Genomic DNA, 18,738 nt, shown 5'->3' on the forward strand with positions numbered 1-18,738 from the left:
GCAAGCTGACGGCGGGCAGATTGAACCTTGAAGGCAAAGGGCCCAGCACGTGACCTACAGGCGGGATTGCTTCATCCGACGGGGTCTCGGACAAAGAGTTAGAAGTGACCCCGATAGCCACTCCTCGTTGTTTGCTGCCCATTGCAGTTGTCGCAATGTCCTCCCCACTCTCTGCTGAGGATGGAGACGTACGTCGTGCCATGTGCTACCCGTGTATCGCTTTATTTTGTGCGATTTCTAAAACCATTGAGTCTAGATTTTCGAGCGTCTTCAGCGACCTGCCGATCCAAAGGTGCTAGAGGAGCAGCAACAGGCCGTCAACGAACGGCTTCATGCAATCTACCAAAAGGCGCAAGCTCGTCTTGGAGAGCTGGTAAGATAACGCCACTTTTGTCTCTTTAAATCTGCCCGAGTTGACGTGCTTCGAATTGTCCAACGATAACTGACGAACCGTCATAGATTGACCAGAATTCCACCGTACCATGTGCGATCTCGTCAGTGCAGGTCCTCAACGCAAGCCATACGCGCAGGGGCTTTCTTGAACAGATTTTCAACCCATTGTTGAGTGCAAATCAGAAACAACCCTATACTCTATCCGAAGCCTTGCGGGAAATATCGGCACGTGCGGACAAGCTGAGCAGATTCGGTGGGTGGTCAATGATTTTATTTCCTTCAAAGCTCACCACTAATTTGAAGCCAATAGATATCTTTCAACAACCAGTCTCTGTATATCTTGACCAGACGCCGGCATCCGAAGAGCAGTCGGATTTGACCAACCTCAATGTATACTACTCGGTCAAAGAAAAGTCCCGTGTCTTGCTCAAGACCGGAACTGACCTGGGAAATACCGAAGGCTCGGCGTACGGTAACCTCCTATGGCGCAACGTATTTGGTGGTGCAGAGAACCTAAACCTTAATGCATCCCTGGGTACGCGAACGCGATCCGCCTACCAAGCCGCATTCGACACCCCGCTTCTTAGCGATCCCGACTTTCGCTTGGAGATTGGCGGAATCGCCAGCGCAACGCAAAAATCTTGGGCCAGCCATGAGGAAGTGTTGAGGGGCGGATGGAGCAAGCTCCGGTGGTTGACTCGGTCTGGCCATCGCCATGAACTTGGCTACAACGGCTTTTGGAGACAGGTAACAGGTTTGGCTGAGAATGCCTCACCAACAGTCCGGGCAGATGCAGGTGATAGTGTGAAGAGCAGCATCTTTCACAGCTGGACAGCAGATCGCCGAGACAATGCTTTCTTACCGTCTCGAGGTTACTATGCGAAAGCGTTCAACGAACTTGCCGGCTGGGGTCCCTTGAAGGGTGACGTCGCTTTTTGGAAGTCTGAAATCGAGACCCAGGGCGCAGTCCCAATCCCGATCCCAGGAATTAAGGGGGATAGTGGCATTAGCTTCACTACCGGTTTCCGTGCTGGCCTGCTTTATCCCCTTGGCCTCGACTCCGACTCTCGACCTCGCCTGTCTCGCCTGAATGATCGTTTCCAGCTAGGTGGCCCTACAGATGTCCGCGGCTTCCGTCTCTCTGGCCTCGGCCCTCATGACGGCGCTGATGCTGTTGGAGGTGACGTGTATGCCGCCGGAAGTGCAAACCTCCTTTTCCCGCTCCCCCGAGTGGGCGTTGAGAAGCCTCTGCGACTTCAGGCGTTTGTGAACGGCGGGCGTTTACTGCCTCTGCGCACGGCGCAAAAGACTGCCCCTACCACTAGCGGAGAAGTTACTGATGCCATTGCATCTACCATCTCTGAACTCGGATACGGGCTACCAAGTGTTGCGGCGGGCGTTGGGCTTGTTTATGCCCACCCAGCTGCTAGATTCGAGCTCAACGTCTCTCTGCCCTTGGTGCTGCGCAAAGGCGAAGAGGGCAGGAAGGGGTTGCAGCTTGGAATCGGCATTAATTTCCTGTAAGAAACATTGAAACAGCAGTAGACAAAGTCGTCTTATGTACTTGTATAGTCAGCGTTTAAACAATTGAACTTTCATAGAGCGGATGATGATCATATATAGATGATGACTAAGCCCATAGATAGCCGAGAGGTTCAATTCACCGCCGACAAGTGGTCTGAACTTCCTGTACGAAGCTCCAGCCTCCACAGCCTCCACACCTCCGTCACTCCAGATTCCTTCTCTAAACCTCTTTTCTGCAAATCTCGTCTTTTCTTCTGAGAGGCGAACCCTTTACTACCACTGCCATTCGCGGCACTACTCACGCATCTCTCAACAATAACCATCGACCATCAAAACACCTACCACCACCATGGCGCAGTACTACCCACAGCAGCAACCCTATGGAGCTCAAAGCTCAGCACAAAATCTCCAGTTTTACCCATCGACGTACTCTTCCGTATCGGGCCACACAACCCCCTCTCAAGCTTCGTATGGCCCATTCGGCGGCCCACCAAATCCAGCGGCGCAGGGGTATCCCGTTGGAGGAGGGGTTGGAGGCGGATACGGCGGTTTTGCGTCCCCGACGGCTGGTGTGAGTGGGAGAATGGGTGAACAGGGCGGGTTACGGATGGGGTGGCTTGCTGCGTTTGGGACGGAGGGATACGACGGTGAACCGCCGCTGCTCGAGGAGCTAGGTGTCAATTTTGAGCATATTCGGACCAAGGTATGTAATGTGCCCACATCCTCTTATCTCTAGGAGAAGATAACTCAACCAGCTACTGCATAGACATTAACAGTTCTCAATCCCTTTGCACGAATCGACCAACACCTCATGGACGACAGCGACCTCTACGGCGCCCTCCTCTACATAGTCCTATACGGGACCTTCCTCCTCCTTTCCGGAAAGGTCTTTTACGGCTACATCTACGGTGTCGCCGTCTTTGGCACCGTCGCCCTCCACCTAATTCTCAGCCTCATGTCCCCCGCCTCCCCACTCGACCCCGCAGGCGTTGCATCACAACCTTCAAACGCCGCCGACCCTTCCTCCAACTACGACCCGCACGGGAAACCCGGCTCCGTCGGGCACTTTTCAGCCACGCTAACTTTCCCCCGCTCCGCAAGTGTCCTGGGCTACTGCTTCTTGCCGCTCGTGCTGACGAGTCTGCTGGGGATCTTGGTTCCTATGGATACAATGTTTGGGTACCTGCTTACGACAGCGGCGGTGGGGTGGTGCACGTATTCGTCCTCGGGTATGTTCTGTGCTGTGGCGAGAATGCGGGGGATGAGGGGGCTCGTGGCGTATCCGTTGGCGCTGTTTTATGTTGTATTTGGGATCATGGGAATTTTCTCGTCGAGAGGCAGTGGGACGTTGGCGGCCAAAACGGGGACTGCCTGATTTATCATTACCAGGTAGTATGTTTTGTGATCTTTCTGTATTCGCCGGGGGAAATTCTCTATTTGCTGGACTGGGTATACTAATCAGCTGGTGTCGAACTTGGGCTTTGTGGAATGGCAAGTGTCCGGGGTGGAGAGGTTTGATTATATGTATGAATATCACGAACTTATGCCTACCTGCGTGAAATAAAAAAACAGATCCCAAAAAAAAATCGTAAATTCATCAAAATCTATATAACTATGTATTTAAACCTCCCCCTTAGCAGGAGCCCAATTCTCTAACCCCTCCCGCGCTTTATCAAGCTCACCACTGGCTGCCTCGACAGCAGCAACACACCACGGCAGTTCATATGCCTTTCTCCCCGATACCTCTGGCTCCTCGGCGGCAATCATCTCAGCAAGAACGCGCCTCTGCTGACCGGCCTGGTCAGCGCATAGATATAGCGGCGCCGAGTGTGATCCTTTTCGTTGGAGATCGACTGTGTCAATGAGCGGGCGGACGAGAGCGAGTATCTCGGCTGCGCTCATAGATGTAGAAGCTTCAGAAGGATTTCGATTTTGTTTCCCCGTCTTGCAGTATTCGTTTAGGCACCAGGGTTTGCCGCAGCCGCTCATGAGCTGTGAGAGGTAGCGGCGCTCGAGGCGGCGGCGGAGCGCTTTGCCCTCCGGGTCGTAGGTATCGACGTATAGCGGCCCGAAGCAGATGCTGCAGAGGCCCAAGGTGTCGGTTCCCGGGTTGATGGCAGATTGGAGGCCGCGGCCATCGAGCGTGCGGCCGCAATTCTGGTTCAGGCAGATTTGGGGTGTTGGGCGGGAGAGGCGGTTGAGGTCGTGGTGGCGAAGGTGTGTCTTCATATCGCGAAGTCGAACGATCTTGTTGCAGAGATGGCATTCCGTTGTTCGGCCGCCGTCGACGAGTTCGTGCGGGGTGAGGCCGGAGAGTAAGACCTCTGGGTCGTGGATGTCCGGATCGGACTCGCCTTGTTGCGGGACGACTAGATGGCAAAACTGACAGAGGATAAGCTTTGCTGGGCAGACTGTTGTCCGGTGCTGAGCGAGTCTCTGGAGGCCCTCGGCCTCGAAGCCACAAGCACGGCATGAACGGTTCGTGTGGAATATCGAATCATGTTTGCTCTTGCCGGCAGGGTCATTGCCGTATGAAGAATCGTGAGGGCAGTGCCAGTGATTCTCCCATTCGGAGGAGCGCTTTTGAAACACATTATTGCATTGCGTGCAGAGTATATTGTTTCGAAAACAGAAATTCTCATGCAAAACAAACGTCCGCTGGGCTACCCATCGCTGGCAGTTTTTACACTGCACATCATCAGGGCCGTGTTCTTCCGTGACATGATCCCCAGCATTGGTCGTCGATGAGCCAGATTCAATGCGCAGCCAATATGGCAATGGTGATGGCTGTTGCTGCGAAGGATCTTGCGCTGCATGCACAGATATATACAACGACTCTGCCCCGTCCAACTCAACATTAGTAGGCGCAATCGTAATCCGCTTTTCTGCCGGACCAGAGAGCTCGCCAAACACAAACTCATCCTCGCGCGGGCGGTTCCTCTGACGACCAGATAGCGGGCTCACCAGCAGAGAAACATCGGCATTATCGTCCGCCTCAACGATGATATCTACCGGGCTGTCCCCTCCCCATTCCTTTAGCTCATAGTCCACATACTCGCCCGGAAGCACCTGGCCGTTGACTGCGACGCCCAACTTGAGCATTCCGCCCGCAGACGTACCCCCTTGTGTTCCAGGAGTACGGGATGATGCCTTTGCTAACCGTTTCTGCAACGTCTCCCTAGCTTGGTCCTCGCTCAACGCAACGATATCCACCTCCAAATCCGTGTCCACAACGCAGATTCCCTCGCCCTCGGGCTCTACCCGATCGAGCAAAAATCGAAACGACCCATCCTGGCCCCCGGGAACGGTCAGCACCTCTCCCGTCGTCAACGTAGTGTAGTTGTCGCGCAAATGGCGTTCAAGCAGGGCTTTCCAATCCTCCGGGTCATACCCAGCTTCTAGAGGCCGCAGGCGAACATATGTACCCTTGGGGAGTTGCCTGGCGTGTACAGTCACTACGGGGAGCGAAACCGCACCGTCTTCGCCCTCCTGCAAGGGCACCCCCTGGTCATCTCCAATGTCGAGCGCTTCCCGTAACGTTCCGCTAAGACCAATCTCATTGTCCCTAGCGGAAAACTCGCGAATACCGGCGTAAATCACACGACCATTTTTGGGGTTGACGATGCGAAACGTCAGCGGGTGGGGTAATTGCTGCTGTCGGTCGAGACCACGCTCGCGTGCATAAGATTCAGCGGCGAACGTATGTGGGTTGAACGGGTCGAAGGTGCTGGTGTATGGATGAGATGGTCGCTGCGAGGATACTACCTCGTGAATCGGGGCGGCGGCGAGGAGCTGTTCAAGGGCAGACTGGGGGAGAACGATCTTATCTCCAGGTAGTTTTGGGGTATCCTGAGATGGGGCGACGGCAAACTGCGATGACCAGCGCAGTTGATCAGCCATAATTTTGGCGAGTTGTGTACGTGAGAGTTGTCCAGAAACTCAGACTTGAGTAGTGAGAAACCATCATTAACTTTTAAGCGAGCACTGGGCGATCCAGGTCGAAGCGACGCTGTTCGACGCATCAAAAGCCTTCTGGAAGATACCGCCTCCGATTTGTCATCGCAAGTCCGATCAGGCTGATGATGCAAGCTTAATGGTCTCGGGAGGCAAAGAAAGGAGTGGAATAGGAGCTTGATTTCTCAGTTTCTAGTTAGACATGTCATCAAGAGCGGAATGAGACTATGACTAAATATACAAAATGGTATCGAACTCAAACAATGCAAACGCTGCCGCCACTTAAAACCCTAAAGCATAAACTGCTGCTGCCATCCAGCTTGCGGTCAATAAAGCTCCCTCACGCGGTGTCGGGTGCTGGTGTTGCACCAATCACACTATGCAAGTCAGTCACACATGAGCGCCAGGACAACAATTGAGAGTCCATACCATTGTAGAGGAGCATCCCTCGTTGTGTTCAATGCAGTAATCGCCTTGACATGTTTGACAGGTTCGTTGGCAGTCTAACTTGCACGAAGCGCACTAGAGAAAATCAGTCGGTATCACAAAACACTTGAAAAAAACTCACAGTCGGCCCGCATTCCCAACAATCCTTGCTGACCCCAGGTCCAAGCTTCTCATTTCCAGTACGAGGACCCCTAACCGCGGTTTGGTGGGGAGACAAGTTGCTTCTCACATGTTCCGGGTGTGGCAGGCAGGTGTCGCAAAACCACTTGTTACAGCGATGACACCAACGGTCGGTGAGACAGTCGGCGCAGCGTGCGATCAAGACTGGATATTCATCCGGAAAGACTGCTGGACGCCTCGCTGACACCAATGTTGATGAATGAAAAGGTGGTGGTGCGAGAAGGGGAAAGTGTGTGTCAGGAGACTGCCCCCAGATTGCCGGGCCTTCTGGGGATGTGTGGCAACCATCACACCCTCTGGGACCCATGGCGATTGTTGCAATGGCTGGCCCTAGGAGCCGATTCGGGTTTTCATTCTCGTTCTCGTTCTCATTTTCCGCTGCTATAAAGTTGATATCGTGTCGAGGTCCACGACAGAGAGCAGCGTCAAAAGCGATGATTCCTTCGCATTTTTGTAGAGTCTGCGCCCAGCCTTCTTCAATGTGTCGCTTGAGTAATTTACCAGACGGGCTATACCAGGCATTCTGGTGGTCATCTTGTCGACCAGTTGCAGAGGTAGACTGGCCAACGCACTGCGAGCTCCACCAATCCCGATACTTACTCCGGACAGCAGCTCGGGGGCGATCCATTGGAGTAAAGTAGTAAATGCCTTTCACACGGGGCGTTCCGGCTGGTCGTGAAGGTCGAGTTGCATAGTTGAGGACCTGCATGAGCTTCCGTTCGTTAAGGTGGTGGCACCCTCGTATCGAAAGCAGGTTGATATTGAACCGCTCCGAAAGAATTATTTCGGAAACTAGATCAGCTGGAACAGACAAGCCGTCCAAGATCAAGGTGCGTACATCCCGCAAGATCGGCTGTCGCCCCAGATTTGAAAAGATGTCTCTCAGAGGCCCAGAATAAAACTCATCCTCAGTAACGGGCGAGTCTCTTGGGCCACCAACATCTAAAGACTGGTCAACCAGCTGAGCACCACGGCAGGTAGTCAGATCGAGGTGTCGAAACACATATGGGGTCTCTAAGATCAGAGAGCGAATATAGCGTGAAGTAGCGGACAGGGAAAGTAGAGAACCCGTGGTAAGGTAGGGCGCCATGTGGTCAAGAACCAAAGTGTTTGCGAGAAGATCTTCAATGGTGGCCCCAGAATGAGCTTTTTGCTCGGGCTGCTCTCCAACACTTTCTTCCTCGTCTGTGAGTTCGACTTCACGCACAACGGGAACAAGGCCCAGCTCTTTCGGGGTCAAGCGGCGAGTGCCATAGTAGAAATCCGGGGCGTTGCTGATTAGATTTTGACGGTAGGCGGCCATGGCTCCAACGGCCAATTCCTCCCCTCGAGTTATTACTGAGCCAGCATTGGGTTGGATCTCCAGGAGAGCAGCCCTGGCCTTGGCGAGTTCAGTCTCGAGGAGGCTGATGGTAGATTGAATGGCAGCCGACATATCGCTTGTGTTATTAGGATCGATGGAAGTTACTAGGATGCTTCTCCATAGCGCGTCGGACATGCTATGGTAATGTATCGGACGGTTTTTGGGCCGATTGAAAGAAAGGCAGGGCCGAACTTGGCAAGAGCAGCGAAATAAGCGATGTGGAGAGTGTGGCAACAACTAGGTAGTAGAAAGTTTTGAAAGGAGCGTTTGTTGAAAGGTTGGTGATCGTCCAATGAGCTTGTCCGGATGGCTCCTTTGTGTCGGAGATCGGGGGTGAATATACTCGGGGAGCCGAAGAGCCTAGGCAATGGGCGAGTGTTATTGTAACGGAATGGAAGGAGTCTGAGGAGATGAAGAATTTGGTGATGATTCTGGGGAACTTTGGAAGATATACCCCGGAATAGATTGCTAACGAGACTATCAAAAAGTCGGGGAGCGATCAGGGGGTTACCGAAAAGCTTCACCGGAACGACCAGTTGGGCCTTATATAAGGCTGGTAATAAGATATTTCTCCGTCCGGAAGATGAATGCGATACGGAGGAGCTCACCCCGATTCCTCTTCGCTACTGATTACTGTCTGCCGCCTGCATAAAAGTACAACTCAGAACGGACGCAAAAAGCAACGTGAGCGCACCACTGTGGTGACTGGCAGGGAGCCCGTGTTCGAGGTGATACAGCGTCTTTCTAACCTGTTCAAGCAAGCGAGGATCCTGGGGGCTCTCTCGCGAGCCATCCGATGTGTACACTCTCTGTATACGATGTACCTCCAGGTCGCGCTCCTTTGCTCGAATAATGGGTCCACCCAACCTGGTCATCCGATCTGGGCCCCGGGGCCCGCTCCACCCAAGCCGAGGCCCTGCCCAGCGCCAAGCGGCCAAAAGGGGATCGCCTGCGACGCCTCAGGGTCACGCGCACGTCTGTGGGGCAGGCTCTGGAGTACGTTGTGTGGCCACTGTGGTGGAAACGCAAGTCAACCGGAGATCGGCCGGCCGCCGGGCCTTCTGGAATCCTGCCATTTGCCAGTTGGCTGTTGGGCAAATCATTACTGTTGCCTTCATCTAAGCTGTGGGAGATTGAAATAAGAGTTGGATGATAAGGTTTGGGCCCTCGATTGTTCACTGCATACTCTGTGGACGGAGTATACGTACTGCCAAGAGGAAGACAGTCGTGGTGTATGTGTTATAAAGTGGCTCCTTGTCTCAAAAGAGAAGTTGCAGAGATAAGCCATCGCACCCTTGCAGATCCAGCTGATCCCTCCCACTGCCCAGGCCGCAGTTCAGAATCAATACAAGTTATACAACAGCCCCAGTCTCCAGAGCTGCTGGGTGTTGGGTATCTTGGCATGCTTGGCTATCCCAAATCCATGTAGCACATCGTCAAACTTGCCAAGGCGATGGTGTCACTCTGCTTAAGTATGGCTCTCCAGTCTGATCAGGCCGGCTTGCTTGATATGTAAGACGTAAGGAGACTAAAGCCATCTGCAGCATATCCATTCGAGTAAGTACAATATGTAAGACAATCTTGGCATCAGATTTCCCAGGGCCTGGCAGCTACGGAAGAAACTACTGGATGAAAACGCCGATCACGGGAATGGGTTCTCTTCAAGTCTTTCGAAGGTTGGACGGGATAGATGCACCCAAACTCCGTATCTCAAACTGAGTGACAACTCAGCCATCTCAACCTGTAGATCTGGCCGTGCCAGGTGCTCCTAGTTGTCAATCCTTACGGCTTCGCAGACAGGCAGCCAATTTTTGGCAATGCACAAGCACCTGGAATAGACTCCGGATATATGTTGTACTAGAGTACGTCACATTTGGATTTTGAAACTTCAAGGTTCTATTTGAAGAGGACTTATTTGCGAATGCGCTAGATTGACAATCGTGCCACTCAGTAGTAGGACTATAGTAGGTTGTAGTATTCTTACATGTCGTCACTTGCCTGGCTTTCTACTTGAACAACTTCGAGACCGCAACCTCCTTGTCGTCATGCTTGTTGAGGATCTTGGCGGTGGCCAAGTCAAAGTCCTCCTGAGTGACATGTACCCGACGTTCTCGGAGTGCGTACATTCCCGCCTCCGTACACACACCCTTGAGTTCAGCCCCGGAGCATCCGTTCATCTTTTCGGCAATCTTTGTGAGGTTGATTCCACGAGTCAGGTTCATCGATCGGGAGTGGATTCGTAAAATGTCCGCGCGGGCTTCAACACTAGAAGAAGTTAGCAACAGCTTGGAAATATCAACTTGATGCTTACGATGGCGGCGGGAACTCGATTTTCCTATCAATTCTTCCCGGACGCAGCAACGCCGGATCCAAGATATCAAGTCGGTTTGTCGCCATGATGATTTTGATATTCTTCGTCGGCTCAAATCCGTCCAATTGATTAAGCAACTCTAGCATTGTGCGCTGGACTTCTGAATCACCCGACCCGGCAGAGTCTATCCGACTAGAGCCAATGCTATCGATTTCATCCATGAAGATGATGCTGGGCGCATGTTCTCGAGCCATGACAAAAAGCTCACGCACCATCCGGCTACCTTCACCAATGTATTTCTGGACAAGTTCCGAGCCGCTAACACGGATGAATCGGCAGTCTGTGTGATGGGCAACTGCTCGAGCAAGTAACGTTTTCCCGGTCCCTGGGGGCCCGTAGAGAAGAACACCTTTGGGTTGTGCGATACCGAGAGATTCAAACAGCTCAGGATGCTTCAGGCCAAGCTCAATAACCTCCTTGATTTCCTTGATTTGTTGATCGAGACCACCAATCATGTCGTATGTACTATCCGGAACTTTTTCAACCATCATGAGTGAGACCAATGGGTCTACAGATGATGGCAGCATCTTTTCGAGTTTGTACGAGTCGGACAGCAGAGCAACACGCTTGCCGACGGTCAGCTTGGTGATGTCGACGCCATCCGCAATATCGACAACTAGACAATAACAGTGTGAGCGCGTCTTCTCCTCCCAACTATTCTCGAGACTCACCGTATTTTCCTTCTGGATGTACTTTCACAAGAACCTTCTTTGTGCTCATGACCTTCACCACCTCTCCAACATATGAGCCGGGTTGTTGAAGTAAGCCAAGCTCCTCTCGCAAGAGCCGCACTCTCGAGTTATAGTCATTGCGTTGTGCTTCGAGTCTTCGTAGTACAGCCTGCCCCTGAATAATCTCCAGCTTCATGCTCTCAATCTTATTGCGATAGTAGTTGTCGAGCGCCATGGTGACCAGAGCTCTTGTCGTCCAGGACCAGGAATGAGCGTTCGGAGGGTAAAATGTAAAGAGCAGTCCGTTGAAAGGAAAGAACAGAGGTGACTTGTTGGAGAAGATCAGCGACGAAAAAAAGTAGAAAAGGTGTGTGGTATCGGAGGTCTGAGGGTCTACCAGGCGAGATGTCACCAAACAGGTAGCTCTCGGCGGCGTGAGCTTCCAGTCACGTGGCTGCCTTAATACAAATCGTCTTCCAGAGCTTTCTTCAATAATGCCTCAAACAATAATGTTCAAGAATTAGGAGTATGTTTACGCTCTGCCAAATGCCAAACAAGGTCACTGGTAAACGATGCAAGATCCATCTCTGAAGCTTACCATGCTGAATCATATAAATGAGCACACGCTGCAGATATTGAAGCGAACCATTTCACGCGGGCAGTCAGAAATCCATCCCCGGCGTGACGTAGCTCTCCTCTGTTGTACTTCTAGCTTCTTGTAATCTTGATGACGGTAGCACTCTCATCAGTATCCCACCGAACTCGGATTATATCCACTTGACTTCCTTCTGTCTGTCATCTCGGAGTTTCAGGTGACTGCTGCTGCTGCGGGGAACTTTTATGGCGCCTTATCGTCTGATCTCAACGCTCCACAACATCTTCGAATTTGAGTCTCTTCGACCTTTTTCTCGCAGTCGCGCCCTTTTTTGCTTGTGTATCACCATGTAACTAGGAGACTGGATATTCTCTAGCATTGTGGTTTATTGATACTTGACGAAGAGTGCAGGTCACTTTTGCGCTTTGTTTTTTCCCCCTGCCTGTTCTCCGTGTTTAGCTTCCCAGCCACCGCTGTTTACTTTCAGCACAAAAACCTTATGGGAACATCGGGACAAGCGACATAATCATGGCCGACAAGCCGGGAGGTGAACCAGCAAGTCGTCCTGGTCCGTTGGATTCTTCGTCGCGCTTTACCTCGAGCATGTCGGAAGAAGATAGCATGTCCTCGGGGACGGTGCGTCATTCCCGAACAACCACGCAAAGTAGAAACTACGGTATGATAGTGCCCTTGCAACGAAGAGCAGTAGCTTATTTACACTTTCCAGGCACCTTGGATCCATCTGGGAGGTCCGCCATTGAATCCCAATTCGCCGAACACCAGCCCGAGAGCTCAAGTCGCGTCCTCCCCCCAGCTTCCCCGTCCATCGGACCCTTGCAAACTGACCCGGATCGACTGCGAAAACCGCCCGTGACGCGCCGCATGTCATCAAAACGCCACATCCCACACAAAGGACAAGAATTCTCTACCGACGATGACGTTCAAGAGGTGGAGGAGGATATCGCTCTGAAACAGTCTGTCAATACCCCCAAGTCGCCCAGAATATGGCCACTACGAAAAGAGAGCTCGACCCTGAGGCGGAGATTGAATCCCCGGGTCAATCCCTTTGCTTCTTCTGGGAACGACGATGGCGGCGACGATGGTGACGAGGTCGCCGACCTCTCAGAACCGAGCTTGTCATCTTCCCGAGATCCTGAGCCGCAAACGAGGCTAGATTCCGACGACGATGACGGCCGGGCTGATGAAGAAGAGAATCAAGATGAGGTGGACGATGCGGCTAGTGATGCAGAAAGCTTCACACTCAAGGATCGTCAGCAAGCTATCAATGAAACTCACCCGTTTGGAATCAGGATATGGAAACCAGCGCTGTACAAGAAGAGCCGTTCGGTGGAGAAGACTGCCGAGGGCGACATCCATTCCTCGCCTGGAGGAAGGGTCGGTAATCTCCTATTCTTGATGAACCTTTTGTGGACACTGTTTTTCGGCTGGTGGCTGGCTATCGCTGCGTTAATGGGCGCTATTGCCTGCTTCATTTTCTCGTTCTCACCCAGTGCGGTGGAGTACGGCAAGGCCTTTTCTGGCCTTTCGTGGTATCTTCTATACCCCTTTGGATCATTTGTCCGTCTCGACACGGATGAAAACTATGCAGAAGAGGACGAAGGAGAGGGCCGGAGTATCAGCGAGTACGAACAGTGGCAAAACGGTGATCTTGAGCATGGCGGGCTATTTTTTGGTCCCCGTCGAAACCGGTCACTTGTGGGAAGAAGGAGAAACAGTGTCGACTCGGCCGGAGAGCAGGACAGCCTCTTGGGACGAGCACCTAGAGGAAGGTCAGAAGATAGCTCTCTGCGGCCCAAGCGACGCTTGTTCGGCCGTGGCGAGTGGACGCTTGGTCGCGTGGTATTTTTTGTCTTCTTTTACTTTCTTGTAGGGCCACTCATGCTCTTTGTCTCGCTCATTTGTTGGCTCCTCGTCTTCTGGATACCCATGGGACGCGTGACTCTTATTCTTTTCGACCATCTCCGCAGGCATCCTCTGTCTCTGTCTTATCATTCAGACACAACATTTACTCGCATCAGCCCTGGGTCTTCTGCATCTATCCTCCTGTGCACCTATCGTGCAGCCGGCCTTCGGTACTGGAAGTACACAGTCGGCGGAACAAACATCTTTCTTATCAACCTCTTAGCGGTCGTCATATTTGTCGTTTTTGACTATTTTCTTCTGAGGGAGACTCTTGGTCTGGAGATTTGGATCACTAATCCGGGGCTGCTATTCACGCTGGCTCTATTCTCCGTCATACCCTTGGCACATTTCATAGGGCAAGCTGTTGCCTCTATATCCGCCCAGTCCTCGATGGGCATGGGTGCGGCCGTGAATGCGTTTTTCTCAACTGTCGTGGAAGTCTACCTCTACTGTGTTGCCTTGACTGAAGGCAAAGGCAGACTTGTCGAGGGGAGCATAATCGGCAGCATCTTTGCCGGTATTCTCTTTTTACCAGGGCTGTCCATGTGCTTTGGTGCCATCAAGCGCAAAACTCAGCGATTCAACGTCAAATCCGCAGGTGTTACCTCGACCATGTTGTTGTTTGCGGTGATTGCAGCCTTTGGGCCTACCTTGTTTTACCAGGTATATGGTAGTGTAAGTTTCATCTTCTTTTTCGCCACTACTTGTTTTCTGACTATTCACTTCTAGCATGAACTCAATTGCCACTCCTGCGATAGCAATGTAGAGCCAGGTAGCAGTGATTGCCGCCGTTGCTATTTTTCTCAAGTACCAGCTATTAATGACAAGTTCTTTCAAAAGGCTGTTCAGCCCTATTCCTGGATAGCAGCCATGTTTCTATTCTTGTCCTATATCATCGGGCTATGGTTTACCCTGCGAACACATGCTGCTCTCATTTGGGCTACCGAAACTGATGAGAAGAAAGCTGTTGCTCTCACACACGAGCAGCAAAGCACTGATGATCCACGACACCAGTTCTTCCAAAGCTCAGCTCTGGGAGCTTCTACCTCTGGACCACGAAACTCTATTCGCGACTCCCATCTGTATAAACGGATACTCGGACAATCCCTAAGAGATGTTGGCTTGTCATCCCGCGATGAAATAGAGCCCTCTGGCCCATCGCGGGACAACAAGCCAACGCCGTATCTTGTGCCTCCACGAAAGGACGGTGACGGCGGTCCTTCTTCCGACTTTGCCGAGTACACCGGCTTCTCTGAACAGCAGAATGAGCAATTTGTCCGCAAGGTAACCGAGGTCGCGGCCACTGCTGCCACCGTTGCTGCTCGGGATGCTGCTCGAACCAGGAAACTGTCCGGCCCGCGCGGACTGCTACCGCGACAGGGGGGCAAGGCCACGCCTTCAAATTCCCAGGTCAAAACAATCCTAGAAGACCAAGACGACATTGGACTTGAACAGAGCCCTACCAGTGGCGGGCATGATGCCCCCAACTGGAGCAGAACGAGGAGCTCAATCATTCTTCTTGTTGCCACACTTCTTTACGCGGTGATTGCTGAGATCCTGGTCAACACTGTTGATGTGGTCCTGGAAAGTGTCGATGTCGATGAAAAGTTTTTGGGAATCACTCTGTTCGCACTGGTTCCCAACACTACCGAATTCCTGGTATGTGCATTATAGATCTTTGAGATGTTCAGGTAAACTGACGACTATAGAACGCCATCTCTTTTGCCATGAACGGTAACATTGCTCTTTCCATGGAGATTGGGTCAGCTTACGCCCTGCAAGTTTGTCTTCTTCAGATACCTGCTCTCGTATTGTTCAGCGCCTTTTACGGGCGTGTTCTCGATTCAGATGATCTTATCACCCATTCTTTTCAGTAAGTTGCATCCCCCGCATAACATAACTTCTTTCTAATCGTGTGTAGCCTCATCTTTGCCCAATGGGACATGATAACAGTCATCCTATGTGTCTTCCTCCTCTCCTACGTCTACGGCGAAGGCAAGAGCAACTATTTCAAGGGATCTGTCCTTGTCCTCACCTATCTTGTCGTCGTAATCGGATTCTACCTATCCGGTTACAGTAACATGGACACAATGGGCATCGACCGCTTCGACACTCTCGCTCTTGGGTTGGAGAGATCAGAAAAGTTTTACACAATTGGGAGATCGAAGCGCGGGGTCGCATATTGATCTGCATGAGCTTCTATTCAATCTGCATCTGCATCTGCATCCTGCCGCCCTGTCTTTCCAAGGTACTAATGATTCGTTCTGTTAATTTTTTTGTCATTCTGTTTTTTTAAGAGTTATCTGATGGTTACAAATCTCCCCTACGCAATCTTTGAGCTGAGCATGGAGAGTTGAGAGCATGCATTTATTGTACTTTGATACTGTGGATAGTTTTGAGAGTGCATCTATAACGGTCCTTTTCGAAGGGTTGGAGAGTATCTTTCACCTAGAACCTTGTTTGTGCGCTGTACTAAAGAACTATCTGGCTAAAGATGGCTTGATACATATCTAGGGTCTGTATTATATTTTGCATATCGATGACCCTGTCTTCTCATGTAATACAATCCGAAATATGTTTCTGCGTTGTATGCATTATATGCATTATCTAGTTGTATAGATATATGCGTATTATTGCTTGTACTTAGAAGTAACAGGGTTTCCCAGATTCAAGCTCACTAATCACGAAAGGGATTAATGCTGAAATCATATATCCGCAAATACTAAGACGATCCCCATGAGCCCACGACACCATCAATAAGGGCCCGGTACTCCTGTTGCTTGTGGCACTGCTCGAGGAATACAGTGTACTTGGCCTCTAGTAGGGCCTTTTCATTCTTGTCGTTGGTCGGAACAACCTTCTTTCCAGGCTTGCTCATACGATCCATGATGCTCCATAGATCTTCCGTATTTCCCTCAGCATCGGCGCTGGCAGCCTTGGCACCAAGCATTGCTGCACCGTGGCAGACGGCAGCATGGATATACCGGGGAATAAGTACGGGCATGCCGCACGCGGTTGCTATCAGGTTGACCAGAATTTCATTTTGGCACTGCGAGCCTGACATAAAAATGGATGCAAGGCTGTGGCCTGCCCTGTTCATGGTTTCAACAATTTGCCTAGTCTGCAAAGCGATGAATTCGAGGGTGGCGTAGTAGTAGATTGCGAGACCATCCACGGACTGATCGCTAGAGAGACCAATGACTGAGCCCGTCATGCTGCTATTGGCGATTGGGGAGCGGTTTCCCCAGAGGTCGCCGTAGAAAAAAAAGTGACGAGCCAGATAGGATATGCTGGGGGCTTTCCGTTCAGTGACCATCTCCCTCAGGTGTTCATTGAGATAGTCGTAGATGTTCATGTTGTAGGATTCTGCAACTGAGAGCGCCTTGTTAAAGGCCGGGTGCGTTTCAATGACATGTTTAAGTAGTTCTCCCGTAGCAGACTGTCCGCCTTCGGACATCCAGTACCCAGGAATGATGTTGTCACGGTACGGACCCCAAACTCCAGACACAAATACTGGATCAGGGGACATGGCAAGGTGGCAGGTCGAGGTCCCAGCAACGGCTGCTAGGCGAGAGAACGCTTGCGTCTTGTCATTCTTTGCTACGTCCGAGGTCAACTGGTCTGATTCCAACTCGACCTTGGCGCCAACCGTGCCAATCCAGCCAGCATAGGCGTCTATGACACCGCTACCGATAGCGATTCCGGCAGGCAATCCCAAGTCGGAAGCCGCTTTTTCGCACAATGTGCCAACGAGCTCGCCGGCACTCAAGTAGTCTCCATTCTGATATTGTCGTCAGTTTTTTCTAAACGTACTAGAAGCTGAAGAGGGCTCACCACCCCGTCAACACCGCCCATGCGTTTAAAATTATCCTCCGACAAGTCTTGTAGGTCAATCTCGGTCAGAAAATCTTCCTGCCAGCCCTTGACACTACCATCAACACCGACAGGGACATAGCCTTGCTTGCAAACAACGCTGCAGTAGCTTCGCTTCTCATTACCAGTAGCAATGTGAGTCAGCGCGTCAGCCAGATCATAGAACTTGCACTGGTCAAAGAGTTTCTTGGGCATGTTGTTCTTCAGCCACAAAACTTTCGGAATCTCCATCTCGACGGACATCTTCCCGCCCACATAGCGCAGAAGATTGTGGCTTGTCGCGTTGATCTTTTCAGTTTCTTCCACGGGCCTGTGATCGAGCCAGAGTATCACATTGCGATCAGAGTCGAAATTAGGGCCAGTTACGGAAACTGGTTCGTCGGTCACATTGTTGAAGACTGCCAAAGAGCAGGTTGCGTCGAAGCCGATTCCACGCACGGTTTCGGGGTCAATGTTATGCTGGCTGATTGCGCGCTGAACCGAGATGCAAATACATCGCCAAATGTCACTTGTTGATTGTTCCTGGGTTTCGAAATTAGTACTCGCAGCGGCAGTTAGAAGGTTATTAGAACATACATAGTATCCTGTCTGGGGCTGCCAGAGGCCAATGTTCTCAGAGGCCAATCCGACAATATCTCCCTTGCCATCTATAATGCAGGCTCGGGCGCTCCCCGTCCCAACATCAATACCAATAAAGTGGTCAACTTGAAGGAGAATGTCGTCGCGCGGATCCAAGGAGGGCTGTCTGGACGCCTTGCGTGTAGGTCGATGGAAAGGAAGAGGAAAAGAGGCCATGATCTCTAGCAATGCAATGATCGGAGGAGAGCTTTGTGCAAGATCTGTTCTTCGTGTGAGCTGGCTATTTATGAGGTTAAGCTTACTTCGGAGTAGGGGGCGTGGTAGCAGTGATCAAATGGCAAGTGAGCAGCTTTTGAAGAGACCAAGAAGCTATCCTGGAGGGAAGCGAAGGAGGGGGCACACAGGTATCTACTTTTTTTGTCGCGAGCCGGGGAGGCAGCTCAAGTCACCTTGACCGTGGGGGTATCCTGGAGATCCAGGTCAAGAAATCGTAATAATTTGTGGAACAAGCGAATGGCCGCCCATCGTCGAAAGAAGGCGCAGAATGTTTCCAAGTGTTAGTAGCCCGGTCCTTCTGCTTACCGCCGCCACATGCGGTGGTCTCCAATCTATGCTTGTAGATCAGGCTGGAGATGGTGGGGTGAAGAGAGGCAACTGTGCCACCGACAAGGAGCTTTGACGGCGATCGCGACAACATCTAACCAATATGGACATTGGTTAAATTGCCTTCCTTAAGAGTACATTTGAATGTACATACCTTACGACAGTGGCTGAAACCTCCAAAACCTCCATGCCATACGTAGTAGTACATATGTCCTCTGATACTACTAGCGATTCCCCACACCCAGCGGAAATCAACCCCTCC

At 51.5% G+C, this 18,738-nt stretch overlaps 6 protein-coding genes across 6 annotated transcripts; 3 read left to right on the top strand and 3 right to left on the bottom strand.

Annotated features, from left to right (window-relative positions):
- Nucleotides 1-155: 155 nt before the first annotated feature.
- BJX68DRAFT_256810 (surface antigen-domain-containing protein) lies at nt 156-3,292 on the top strand (the record flags this gene model as incomplete). Its single annotated transcript, XM_071043236.1, has 7 exons — nt 156-188; nt 257-373; nt 460-646; nt 704-1,913; nt 1,970; nt 2,276-2,620; nt 2,684-3,292. The coding sequence occupies 7 exons, from the start codon at nt 156-158 to the stop codon at nt 3,290-3,292; spliced, it is 2,502 nt and encodes an 833-aa protein (XP_070896568.1).
- Nucleotides 3,293-6,007: 2,715 nt separating this feature from the next.
- Nucleotides 6,008-8,222, bottom strand: BJX68DRAFT_134055 (uncharacterized protein). Its single transcript, XM_071036348.1, has 3 exons — nt 6,440-8,222; nt 6,301-6,393; nt 6,008-6,248 (listed from the first exon to the last, which is right to left on the bottom strand). Exons 1-3 carry the CDS (start codon nt 7,994-7,996, stop codon nt 6,198-6,200), a joined length of 1,701 nt encoding a protein of 566 aa, XP_070896569.1. The 5' UTR covers nt 7,997-8,222; the 3' UTR covers nt 6,008-6,197.
- BJX68DRAFT_134180 (uncharacterized protein) lies at nt 8,223-9,052 on the top strand. The gene has a single exon (XM_071036351.1). It carries the CDS (start codon nt 8,449-8,451, stop codon nt 9,001-9,003), a length of 555 nt encoding a protein of 184 aa, XP_070896570.1. The 5' UTR covers nt 8,223-8,448; the 3' UTR covers nt 9,004-9,052.
- Nucleotides 9,053-9,867: 815 nt separating this feature from the next.
- BJX68DRAFT_269173 (proteasome regulatory particle base subunit RPT6) lies at nt 9,868-11,138 on the bottom strand (the record flags this gene model as incomplete). The annotated part of the gene is made up of 3 exons (XM_071046272.1): nt 9,868-10,126; nt 10,173-10,848; nt 10,904-11,138. The coding sequence occupies 3 exons, from the start codon at nt 11,136-11,138 to the stop codon at nt 9,868-9,870; spliced, it is 1,170 nt and encodes a 389-aa protein (XP_070896571.1).
- Nucleotides 11,139-11,389: 251 nt separating this feature from the next.
- On the top strand, nt 11,390-15,875 carry BJX68DRAFT_134066 (calcium/hydrogen antiporter). The gene is made up of 5 exons (XM_071036349.1): nt 11,390-12,174; nt 12,226-14,096; nt 14,151-15,080; nt 15,131-15,294; nt 15,343-15,875. The coding sequence occupies exons 1-5, from the start codon at nt 12,027-12,029 to the stop codon at nt 15,605-15,607; spliced, it is 3,378 nt and encodes a 1,125-aa protein (XP_070896572.1). The 5' UTR covers nt 11,390-12,026; the 3' UTR covers nt 15,608-15,875.
- On the bottom strand, nt 15,876-18,504 carry BJX68DRAFT_134190 (FGGY-family carbohydrate kinase). The gene is made up of 3 exons (XM_071036352.1): nt 17,871-18,504; nt 17,259-17,816; nt 15,876-17,202 (listed from the first exon to the last, which is right to left on the bottom strand). Exons 1-3 carry the CDS (start codon nt 18,087-18,089, stop codon nt 16,144-16,146), a joined length of 1,836 nt encoding a protein of 611 aa, XP_070896573.1. The 5' UTR covers nt 18,090-18,504; the 3' UTR covers nt 15,876-16,143.
- Between the last annotated feature and the right edge of the window lie 234 nt (nt 18,505-18,738).

The sequence above is a fragment of the Aspergillus pseudodeflectus genome, assembly GCF_044049435.1.
Source record: "Aspergillus pseudodeflectus strain CBS 756.74 chromosome Unknown BJX68scaffold_37, whole genome shotgun sequence".
In the NCBI taxonomy this organism is placed as follows: Eukaryota; Fungi; Ascomycota; class Eurotiomycetes; order Eurotiales; family Aspergillaceae; genus Aspergillus; species Aspergillus pseudodeflectus.